Source organism: Paramisgurnus dabryanus, chromosome 19, assembly GCF_030506205.2.
Source record: "Paramisgurnus dabryanus chromosome 19, PD_genome_1.1, whole genome shotgun sequence".
In the NCBI taxonomy this organism is placed as follows: domain Eukaryota; kingdom Metazoa; phylum Chordata; class Actinopteri; order Cypriniformes; family Cobitidae; genus Paramisgurnus; species Paramisgurnus dabryanus.
This window is the reverse complement of record NC_133355.1, coordinates 10,661,018-10,673,443: the sequence shown is the minus strand read 5'-3', so window position 1 is coordinate 10,673,443 and position 12,426 is coordinate 10,661,018. Positions and strand designations below refer to the sequence as shown.

Genomic DNA, 12,426 nt, shown 5'->3' with positions numbered 1-12,426 from the left:
ATTGAACCAGCCCTGGATTAAAAACAACCCAGCACTTTTTAAAGTGTATGTTCCTTTAGACAAATACTCATACATAAATCTATGGCATGAAATCCAAGGTCAAATAATCCCAAGCCGGCACACCAACACGTTATATATTTTTCGCTTTGTGAATGTTTCATCTCCTTTAAGGTGGACGGCTGATTTTTGATGAGGCAGATATTGAGCTACAGGCAGAAAACATTCTGATCACAGATGGTGGAGCTTTACAGATCGGGACAGAGCAGCAGCCCTTCCAGCATAAGGCCATCATTACACTGCATGGACACCTGAGGTCTAAAGAACTTCCTGTCTATGGTGCCAAGACCCTGGCTGTCAGAGAGGGAGTGCTGGATCTGCATGGTATGGCTGTACAATAATTACTATATTTACTAACACTGTCTGTGAGGAACACCAGGGGCCCGTTTCAATAAGTAGGTTCAACCAACTCTGAGTTAAAACTTAAACTCTGAGTTGATTTACTCTGAGATAGGAAACTCTGAGTTTTCGGTTACAGAACAGCTGATCTGAGTTAGTTCAATCGACTCTGAGTAGGTTAACTCTAAGTTAAGCGTGTGCACAACCACTATGAAAAGCCATCATCAATGGAGCTCCGATATTACGATTCACCATGGCAACAGCACGTGACAAAGAGGTCTTAATCCTTTTTACTACTAAAACTGAAAGTGTTACTGCAAGTGTACAGCAACTACAAGCATATATTTTAAAGAAAAGAGTTGTTGTTGGAAATTGTGTACATTTAATGCAATTAGGCATAATACTTTGGCATATAAGGCTACGAACTTTACAAATGTTTGTCATGAATAAAACAGAAAAACAACAAGGCAGGATTTGAACTCAGGTTGCCAACAGCACGTCTGCCCAAACCACTGCGCACAGCACTACCCACTAGACCAGCGATAATGATGAGTGGATTTCATAGGAAATGTAAAGGCAACTGTTCAGATGTAAGAGTACGGCCACAAAGACTGATATTCGTCATGTAAAGATATTTATATATCTAAAATGACTGCAAAGAAAAATAATTCCGCTCACATGAATGCAAATGGATATGACAAAAATCCACTCGGGGTCTAAAAGTAAATGACATTTTAGTCACTAAGACGGTCTATGCGCCTAATTATATCATATTAGCTTTACAAGTCATTTCAATTTATGGTTTTAACTCTTTAGTTGAAAGTTTAGTGTAATATTTAAAAAATATAAAGTATATGGTATGCACTGGCAGTTTAATTATAACTTAAAGACAGCTAAAAATATATTTTACAGTGTATGTAATAAAAATGTGCACATTGAATTAATGTACTAAAGCAACTAACAAGATTAAACACCGCTACTCCTTTAAAAATGCGGAGACGACCAGAAACTCTGAGTTTACAGGATAAAACCTGCTTCCGACCAGGTTAGGTTCAGAGAGTAAGTTACTCCGGAAACAGACTCTGAGTATAAGTTACCTCTCCTTCTGAAACAGGCTTGACTTACCCCGCTGTCTCAGGTTTAACCTACCTCTCATTTTGAAACGGAAAACGTCTCGGTTACTATCGTAACCTCGGTTCCCTGAGAGAACGTGAACGAGACATTGCGTCAGTTAGCTGACGCTATGGGGATTGATCCTTCAATCACGATTACCCTGAAGCCTTATTGCACAACGCCAGTGCAGTTGAAACTCGCGCTGGCCAATGACGCTCAAGACGGCAAAAGGAGGCGTGGCCTTCTTACTATAATAGCAGCCGTCTTGAGCGAATATCTTCAATAAAAACGACTGAACGAGCGTACAGCCTAAGAAGCCGTGAGCACGGCAGCTAACTCAATGTCTCGTTCACGTTCTCTCAGGGAACCGAGGTTACGATAGTAACCGAGACGTTCCCTGTCGAGAACGTTCTCTCGACATTGCGTCAGTTAGCTGACGCTATGGGAGATTGTATAGAACCGCGGCGTGCATACGGCAAGATAGGCCAAGCATAACGAAGCAAACAGCATGCAACAATCTCAATGACCAGCCGATAGCGGCATATCGTACTAAGCACCAGCCAAAAACCATAACAGGGCCAGTCAGCGTACTAGCGTAACACCACATTAAGCGGGAAGAAGTAAACTTCAAGTTGTAGAAGTGTTTAGATCATTGGACTAGCGGCGGTGAACACAGCACTCTTGCAGTCACATGTTGACTTGCCCAACGGGCGGACGACGTCCGGCGTTGAAGTTTGTAGAAAATAATCCACATGCAGTATTCATATGACTCAGCATCCAGCGAGCGGGTGATTTCCGACGTCAGGAATGCAAGTGATAATCCGTAAAAACCAATACATGGTGGTATTCTCGAAGTGAATAAATCGAATACTCAGCGAGCGAGCAGCGTCCGGCGCTAAGGTATTCTCAAGTTCGCGTCGCGGTAGCGCCGCCCCTTACACACGACCTGATAGAAACCACCAGGTATGTCAGGCACTGGAGGTGGAGGGTGTGTTTACCGAAAGCACTCGGGAAGCCAATGAGGAGACATCCAGATTATAAAACCTAGCAAAGGTGTTCTGAGACGACCAGCCAGCAGCCAAGCATAAATCCTGAATAGATGCGCCTTTATACCAAGCCCACGACGATGCAATAGCTCTCGTAGAATGGGCTCTAATATCCAAAGGGCATCGCACTCCTTGGCTAGATTATGCCAGTGAAATAGCATCAACCACCCAGTGCGAAAGTCTTTGCTTGGAAACTGGGCGTCCTTTGGTGCTGCCTCCAAAACAAACAAACAGCTGTTCCGCTGTCCGGAACGGTGCCGAGCGATCAATATAAGCTTTTAGCGCTCTTACCGGGCAAAGCTCACTCTGGACGATCGCGTTAGTAGTCGCCGCGTCACCCGAGGAGAAGGCGGGGATAGAAATAACCTGCGCTCTAAATGGCGTGGATAGCGATTTAGGCACATAACCCGCTTTGGGTTTTAACGTGACATTACAGTCTCCTGGTCCAAATTGTAAGCATTCAGCGTTCACAGAGAGAGCATGTAGATCCCCTATGCGCTTAGCTGAAGCCAAAGCCAGCAGAAGCACAGTTTTTAGAGAAAGCTCCTTCAAACCTACCGTTAGAATAGGCTCAAACGGAGGAAGAGTTAGTGCTTTAGGACCAAGGCCAGGTCCCAAGACGGTACGGTGGGTGGGCGAGAAGGTCTGAGGCGCCGTGCACCCCGTAAAAACTTTGTTATGAGCTCGTGTTTGCCCACCGAGCGCCCCCCAATCTCAGCATGAAAAGCTGCGATGGCAGCAACATACACTTTAAGGGTGGAGGGCATGCTTCCCGTATCCATTCTGTGCTGTAGAAAGGATAGAATAGCTGACACGGAGCAGTTCACCGGGTCAAACTCTTTTTCTTTGCACCACGCAGCGAATACCGACCACTTAAGGGCATATAACCGTCTTGTAGCGGGGGCACGCGATTGCATCAGCGTATCGAGCACCCTCCGCGGCAGCGCCAGGTCTGTCAGCGGTTCCCACACACCTTCCACGCGTGAAGTTTCCACTTCTCGGGGCTGGGGTGCCAGATTGATCCGTTCGCCTGAGAGTGTAGGTCTCGTCTCAACGGGATCGGCCACGGGGGAGCCGTTGACAGTTCCAACAGCTCGGGAAACCACGGCTGGTTCGGCCAGTACGGGGCGATTAGTGTCACTGTTGCTTTTTCCTCTCTGATCTTGTGTAAAACTGACGGCAGCAGTTTTATGGGGGGAAACGCATATTTGCTGGCTCTCGGCCACGGCAACGACAGCGCTTCTCCGCCCAGAGGAGAGCTCGTCAACGAGAAGAACAGCGGGGAGTGTGTGTTTTCCTCGGACGCAAACAGATCCACTTCTGCTTTCCCGAACTGACTCCAGATCAGCTCGATAGATAGGGGGTTCAATCTCCATTCCCCTTGGGGAATGCCGTTCCTCGACAGCATATCCGCTCCGCAGTTCATGCTGCCCGGTACATGCGTCGCTTTTATTGAAAGGAGATGACGATCCGCCCACAACAGTATCGTTTCTGCCTGTCTGAACAGCGGCCTGGAGCGCACTCCTCCCTGGCGATTTATGTAAGAAACCACCGTAGTGTTGTCCGTCCGAACAAGAACATGATGGCCCCCGATCAGCGTCGCAAAGCTCTGCAGTGCTAAAAGGACGGCTTTGAGCTCTAGACGGTTTATATGCCATAACCGCTCTGTCTCCGACCAGGAGCCCGAAGCCGGGACGCCATCGCACAGGGCTCCCCAGCCCGTTAACGACGCGTCCGTCGTGACTACTTTCCGTCTCGTAACCAGCCCGAGTGGGGCACCACCGCTGAACAGGTTGGGATCGAACCAGGGTCTCAGCGCTCGCATACATCCGTTCGTAACTGTAATGCGCGCTCGTCCCGATATCCACGCCCTGTTGGGCACTCTGGATCGTAACCATAGCTGTAACAGGCGCATATACAGCAGACCGAGTGGGCAAACCGGGGAGGCTGCCGCCATCAAGCCTAAAAGTCTCTGAAACCGTTTCAGTGGCACAGTGCTTCCGTGGCTGAATACATTCAGAGCAGACATCAGATCCCGTTTGTGCTCCTCTGATAAGAAAGTCTTCATTGAGATCGAGTCGAGACGCACGCCTAGAAACGCGATCTCCTGCGTTGGAGATAGAGCGCTCTTTTGCAAATTCACACGTAGACAGAGGGTGTCTAAATGTGAAAGTACTGCGTCCCTGTGGCTGATGAGCACCTCTCTGGATTGTGCTAAAATCAGCCAATCGTCCAAATAATTCAGGATGCGAATGCCGAGGACCGTGAACTGGTATGCAGCATCCTTGAATGCAAATCTCAGAAAGCGCCTGTGGTGCGGGGCGATCTGAATGTGAAAATAAGCATCCTTTAGGTCCACTGAAATAAACCAGTCCCCGGGCCGAATGTGGGCGAGGATCTGTTTCAGTGTAGTCATTTTGAAAGCACGTTTGTGTAATGCTTCGTTGATTAGTCTCAAATCCAAGATCGGTCTGAGACCGCCGTCTTTTTTCGGGACGACAAAGTACCGGCTGTAAAAACCGCTCTCTCTCTCTCTTGCATCGGAACTGACTCTATCGCTCGTTTGGCGAGGAGATTGCAGATTTCCTGATACAAAATCGGCTCGTCCTGACCCCGGACCGTTGACGCTATCACGCCGTTGAAACGGGGAGGTCTGCGTCGAAACTGTAGAGAGTATCCTTTCTGAATAATGTTCAGCATCCATTCCGATATGTTGGGAATGGCACGCCATGCATCTAAGCGCAGTGATAGCGGTTGAATGACAGGATGATCGGACCGCTCGTTGCCGCCAAGCGTCTCGTGCGTGACGGGTAGCTCGGTTCTCGGGGGCTGCGCGTTGCTCGTCGGATCGCTGCTCGGGGGCGAGGGACCCAGCGGGACTAATGGAGACCTCTCCGCTCTGTGCAGCGTGTGTGTTACGGGCACAAGAGAGGATGGCCGGGGGGCGGCTGACACCGCGATAGACAACGGGCGTCGCGGGGGGGGTTCGAAAGCGGGGAGGGTGCGCTGTGCGTGTTTATATGAGGGTGGGAGCTGCCCTGGGGCGAGCGACCCGAAACCGAGACCAGATAGGGAGGAAAACGCTCTTTTTGTGAAAAAGTAAAATTTTTTATTGCAACACAAAAACATTTAAAGAGACAGTCTCTGCGTCGCCCGCAACAGCCAGGGGGACGCTCGACGAGACTTTCGCTCTCTTGGCGGCGGGCTCGCCGCTCGGCGTTCTCTCTCTCACACCACTCACGTCAGGAACGCGGCTTTGCTCCGGACTGCGGTCCCCCTGGACCCGGTTTCTTGCGACGCTTCCTGGTGGATTCGTGCCAGGGGCTCTTGTGACGCACCACCGGTTCAGGTCTCACTGTCGGGGGCGTTGCCGCGGGGGGTTGCGCTGCCGGCCGGCGTGGCGCAGACTCGGAGCGGTGTCTCTGCGGCGGCGGTCCCGCCGGCGCATGAGACATAGGGCGGCGAGGAAGAAAGTGACTCATGGCTTTAGAACTCTTCACCGCCTCCGAGAATCGCTCCGTGATGGTGCCCACGGCGTCACCGAACAAGCCAGATGGGGAAACGGGAGCGTTAAGCAGCGTCTTCCTGTCGGCCTCCTTGAGATCTGTGAGATTTAACCACAGCTGGCGCTGCATCACCACCATGAAGCCCATGCTGCGCCCAATGGCCTGCGCCGACTTTTTGGTGGCTTTCAGCGCGAAATCCGTTGCCGCCCTCAGATCCCTGAAGGTATTCAGGTCCGTGCTGCCCTCGTCCAGCGCCTTTAGAGCCCGCGCCTGGAAAATCTGGAGGACAGCCATGGTGTGCAGCGAAGACAGAGCCTCTCCTGACGCGGCGTAGGCTTTATCAGCCAGGTGCGCCGTCATGCGGCACGCCTTAGAGGGCAGTGAAGCCTCACCACCCAAGGAGGAGGACGACGGGCAGAGATGGGCCGCCACGGCTTCCTCGACGGGGGGGATGTGCAGGTTCATTTGTTTAGTTTTATTATTTTATTTGAATAACAGAACAATCACATAGAAGATTAAAACATAAGCACTGTAAAACTGACAGCACTGAAATAAAAGCATTAGGTCAATTTATCTGCTGCCATTTATAAGTATAATTGCCCCGCTTTTTAATCTGGTTTTATCTATACATTTTTAACAGGACATTGTAAATGAAATAATTTGAGAAAGAGTCAATTACTGGGAGACTTGTACAATTTTTTGAAAATTTGTTATATATATATTTGAAAAATTTTATTTACCCCATGGCGGTTCTGGTGTTAAATCATTAGAAGTGGCAAATGCAAAGAAAAAAAATACAACACAGAACACAATGAACAGAACACAATCATTGCTAAAAAAAAAACCTTGATCCTGACATGTATAAAAATGAAAGGTAATAGTTCAGCTATAAATGAAAATTCATTTTTTGGCTGAACTATCTTTTTAAGTCAGAAAGAACCCTTCCATTCCATTAGGTTGACATTTTCAATGGTACTTAATGTCCCTACTAACACTATAATGTGTAACCCGTCCCCTGCAATACAATGCTTTAAGGTTTGACTATAAATCTGCTTCTTCAGGAATCCCAGTACCTGTACCGTGGACTCGTCTTTCCCAGACTGCACAGAATGGCTCCAGTACTCTCACACTGATGGATGCTGTCACCTGGAAGATTGGAGATGAAATTGTTATTGCTTCAACAGGGGACAGGTACAGTATAAATGCACTGACAAATCTGGAGGGAAAATCAGGTTGATTTAAATGAAACCACTCCTTATACTAAACTAAATCAGTGTGGGAACATAGTAATGTTTTGTTTTAAATATATTAATAAAATATATATTTTTATGTAAATATATACCAGCATAATAAAGACATGTATGTCATTTAATTTTGGAAAAGTATAAATTTAGCACCATCAAACATTGTCAGATTGGTTGTAGCTCTGTCTGACTAATTGAAATAAGGGAGTGTTACTATTCGGAAACCTATCTGATCATTTACATGTTTGGAAATCTGTTTTCATTAATTCACAGTCATAGCCAAAGAGAGAATGAGTTGAGGAGAATTGCCTTGGTTTCGACTGATGGCAGGACCCTCACACTGACCGAACCCCTGACCTACACTCATCTGGGTGTGTCTGTTACTCTGCCTGATGGGACTGTTTTTGAAGCAAGAGCAGAGGTGGGACTTCTTACCAGAAACATTGTTGTCCGTGGATCCAACAACCAGGAGTGGAATGATTCGATACCAGCTTGCCCTGATGGCTTTAACACAGGTTTTAATGATTCATCATCCAAGACAGAAATAAGGAATTAATATTTGACAAGCTTACACAAAATTAAATGACAAAGTATGTGGCTACCACATTCAAAATATTGCACATGTATTCTCTTCATACATTCTTACAGGGGAATTTGCAGTGCAGACATGTTACCAGGGGAGATTTGGAGAAGAAGTTGGAAGTGATGAGTTTGGTGGTTGCATCATGATTCACGCACCACAACCTGACCAGAACCTGGCAATTGGCAGAATTGAATATGTTGAGGTAACTGTTTGATGAATAACTATAAACAAATCAAAATGACAAAATGTCTTTGAGACCTTTAAGATACTCAACAACAAAAAGCATTTGCAGTCAAAAAATATTATTCCTCTACATTTTAGGTTTATCATGCTGGACAGGGGTTCCGTCTAGGGCGATACCCGATCCACTGGCATCTAATGGGTGATGTTCAGTATAAGTCATATGTGCGCGGCTGTGCCATCCATCAATCTTACAACCGTGCTGTGAGCATCTACAAAACCCACAACCTGCTGGTGGAACACAACGTCATCTACGATATTAAGGGTGGTGCTTTCTTTATTGAAGATGGCATTGAGACCGGAAACATCTTGCAGTACAATTTAGCCGTATTTGTCAGACAGAGCACAAGTTTGCTAAATGATGATGTGAATCCAGCTGCATACTGGGTAACCAACCCAAACAACACCATTAGACATAATGCAGCGGCTGGTGGGACGCACTTCGGTTTCTGGTACCACATGGATAATTGTCCTTATGGATCTCCATCATATGATTCCAACATCTGTCCGAAAAAAATACCACTTTTAGAGTTTTTCAATAACACCGTGCATTCACAGGGCTGGTATGGATTGTGGATTCTCCCAGAATATTTTCCTATGCAGAATGATAACAGCTACTACAGAATGCCAATACCAGCAGCAGTTGTCTTCCGCCGCCTGATCTCCTGGAACAATGAGAAAGGTGCTGAGTGCGTGAATGTTGGAGCTGTGCAGTTCAGTGAGTTCCTCATGGTCAATAATGAAAAAGCAGGAGTGGAGACCAAGAGGATCAAATGGGACTATGTCAGTGGATGGGGGCTGGAAGGAGGTGCAGCTGTGGTCAACAGCACATTTGTGGGTCATGTGGAAGAACTGGGTCTGGGAAATGATTACTGCACCACGCATGGTGTTGTTCTGCCTTTGGATGATGGTATGAGTGTCATCAACACCACATTTGTGAACTTCAACCAGTCAACATGCGCAGCTGTCGGGGTGGCAGAAATCATTGGAACCTGCACGTTCCGCTGTGGAGGATGGAGCGCAAGGTTTAGTGGGATCCAATACTATCAGTCCCCCAATAAGGCCAGGTTCAGATGGGAGCATGAAGTGGTACTTGTAGATACTGATGGATCCCTGACAGGTATAGTTCCCTTTAAAAATTATCTTAGAATAGGGGGATTACAACATTACATTATATATGAATAGATATAAGATATTTAATGTGTATATCTATCTAATATCTTACTATTTAAAAAAAGGCAGGATTAACTCTAAGGTGGTGTCGATGAGTAACCTGCTCGACCCAAGTCACTGCTCTCAAGTAGCAGATTGGAGTGTTGGTGTACCTGGAGCAGTTTGTGACAACACCACTAACTTTCATCGGCTGGTTATATACAATCCCAACCCATATTCATTTCAGTATAACAATGTGACTCTCACCAACTCTTTTGGTAGGTGAAATAATCAACTTATAGAATAACTGAGATATTAAAAGATGTGTGTGTGTGTGTGTGTGTGTGTGTGCATTTGATTCTTGTTTCTGTACAATTTACTTTGCCTTCATGTACTTAGTAAGCAATGTACTTTCTCCTTTAGGGTCTTGTGTGCTACCTTTTATTCAAATCCTTGTGACCGACTATAATGGCTGGATGGCACTGGTGCCTACAGGCCAAACCTATAACTGGTATTTTGAGTATGATTACCAAATCACCAGCATGTCATATCATGGCATAATCTACGGCTTTAAGGTAAAGTTTGTGCTCTTCACAATGCTTACAGTATAAGTCGACATACATTTATTTAAAAAAGAAAACACCAATTCACCAAAATAGCTTTTTATCGTTCCAAAACTGAATTTTCTTATTTTTCTGTGCAGTATTTTGAATATTTAAGCAGCTTTAACTATTTAATTGGACCACGGCTGTCAAAATCCAAATAGTAATAAAATAAAAGCAGTTTTGTTTTGTTTGATAATTTATCAAGTCTAATTCTTTTTCTTTTTTCTTCCCTGATAGCCAGAAGATTATATTATTATAAATCACAACTTTACTCAAGCGCCTGATGCGTTCCACATTATAGATGACAGAAAAGGTGTCTCAAAGCCCCTCGACCCTACTGTGAATGTAAATGGCGACTGGTACTTCAATGAGTCTTCTAAAAATGTCTATTACATGGGTAAAACTACTCATCTCTTTATACAAGACATTTGCTAATCGTACTTTTATATTAAAAGAGAAAACATTATAATTACTGTAGGCTGTAAAATGTTCAACATTGATCATATAAATGTTATCCTAAAACTATAGAGAAATAAATGTTTGTTATATTTTGACTACAGTGTCTGGAAGAGACAATGCAGGTAGCCGAAGGAGGAGGAACAGTGTGGACCGGTCGATTATAGACAGATATATATACTTCTATTCATATCAGTGTTACTATCCGAAGTGTATCGCACCAACACAACCTCCACAGCTTCCAACTTCTACAACTTCTACAACTGCATCTGGTCACGCTGGTCCATTTGTTCCACCTGATCCACCTGGTCTACCTGTTTCTGTTCCATCAGACAATTCAACTTCTTTGTACAAGCCTGAAGCCTTTAAGTAAGTTACACATGCACACTTACTCAGCACATTTATATTACCATGTTGTCTATTGTTTGACTTTGTTTGTAAAATATACAGTGGATGTACTCCCTGGTCAAATACATTATTTTGGAGGTCAAGCCCAGAAAACAACTATGCTGTACCACAAACAGACTCTGATGTGGTCATTCCATTAGGTAAGCAACTCCTGCAAATCCCACAGTTACTATAAAAAAAGGGCAAAAGAGCTGTTTAGGTTGTATTCCTTAAACCTAACTAAAACCTAACTAATGTTGACCCCAGAACTTTTTTTTAACTCAAAATTAAGACGAAAACTGAGGTGCCTCAAAACTGATGCCACAACTACTGTATACTAATCACATACAAGTGTAACATCGACACTAATGAAAAAAATTTAACACTTTGTTTTTTTTAGGGACATGTGTGGTTGTAGATATTCAAATTCCTTCACTGAACAAGCTGACAATATTTGGTATTCTGGAGATTCCAGACACAAATAATGGCACCGCAAACATCGGTGGCTCACAATATAACAACATTGTTCTTGAAGTCACATACATCTCCATTCAGGTAAGAATCTACAGTAGACCAAATTGCATCTTACCACTTTTAAGTTAACAGCTGAAATCTGACTTTTTACAGGACTAAATTAGCTTACAGAAATATTACAAACATTAAGATAAACATGCAGATGAAATACACTTAAAACTTCAATTCAACAATAAAAAGATTAAATATTAAAGATACATTCTTAGGTCTAAAATCCGAGGTGAAAAGAGTAATAAAATATTATACTCAAGGAAAACCGTTACTTTAATAATATTTTACTTAAGTAAAGTTACTTGTCTAAAAATCTACTTAAGTAAAAGTAGAACATTTTAACTTAACAGAGTTACTTTTTTTTACAGTGGGGTGAGGATTCTAGTATAGTTAAAAATGACAAGGGAGTATAAATCTAAAAGTAGTTGTTTTTAATTAAATGAACACATTTACATCTAATGTGCAATAACAAAAATTTAATAAAATAAAAAGCTTTTTTATAAGTAAGAAACATTAATGGAATGATTTTGTGAACTTTTGAGGCATAAAATATGAGGTCAGTTTTTTTATGAGGTCAGTTTTTTTATGAGGTCAGTTTTCTATCTAGTTTTCCTGACTTGGGCACCTGATGTTTAAGACCTTTATTTCTCTCTCTCTCTCTCTCTCTCTCTCTCTCGACCTTGCACATTCTCGATGATGTTCTTAAGTTGTTTGACTTCACGCAAAGCAGCTAGACATCAGAAGATAATGCTCATGGTGTCAAAAACAGTTGCAAATGAGAGGTAAAAACTTGGTCGGCAATTCCGTACTCACGAGTGTGAAGCCTACCTTCCATAGGAATGAAACACTCATGCCAATGTGCCCATATGGCCAGCTAGACATCTTCCGAAGTCTAGCTGCTTTGCGTGAAGTCAGATCTACAGCTTATGAGCCTGGGCTCAACCCCCGCCCAATTTAATCCCTATGTATCAATAACTTACCTGAACATGCTTGAGTAGGTTTGATGTCAAGTTTTATAAGATAAATATGGCCAGGGGTTTCTTGAATGAGAATTAAAGGTGACATAGAATGATTGAACGGGGTATTTATCCTTGTTCTGTGATGTGACATGTAGACAAAAATGTTTTTGTTTGGGTCTGTAATGCCTTAGAAGCTTTCTAAAAACCTCTCTCA

General features: G+C 44.2%; 1 protein-coding gene across 1 annotated transcript in view; it reads left to right on the top strand.

Annotated features, from left to right (window-relative positions):
• The window catches only part of LOC135778249 (fibrocystin-L-like), an 88,652-nt gene that overhangs the window by 64,181 nt on the left and 12,045 nt on the right, over nucleotides 1-12,426 (top strand). The window contains exons 46-56 of the mRNA XM_065288719.1: nucleotides 172-381; nucleotides 7,123-7,252; nucleotides 7,579-7,820; nucleotides 7,954-8,090; nucleotides 8,210-9,248; nucleotides 9,367-9,558; nucleotides 9,704-9,855; nucleotides 10,123-10,282; nucleotides 10,446-10,710; nucleotides 10,792-10,889; nucleotides 11,129-11,283. Of these exons, the coding sequence (XP_065144791.1) occupies nucleotides 172-381; nucleotides 7,123-7,252; nucleotides 7,579-7,820; nucleotides 7,954-8,090; nucleotides 8,210-9,248; nucleotides 9,367-9,558; nucleotides 9,704-9,855; nucleotides 10,123-10,282; nucleotides 10,446-10,710; nucleotides 10,792-10,889; nucleotides 11,129-11,283 (2,780 nt within the window). The remainder of the gene's footprint in view (nucleotides 1-171; nucleotides 382-7,122; nucleotides 7,253-7,578; nucleotides 7,821-7,953; nucleotides 8,091-8,209; nucleotides 9,249-9,366; nucleotides 9,559-9,703; nucleotides 9,856-10,122; nucleotides 10,283-10,445; nucleotides 10,711-10,791; nucleotides 10,890-11,128; nucleotides 11,284-12,426) is intronic.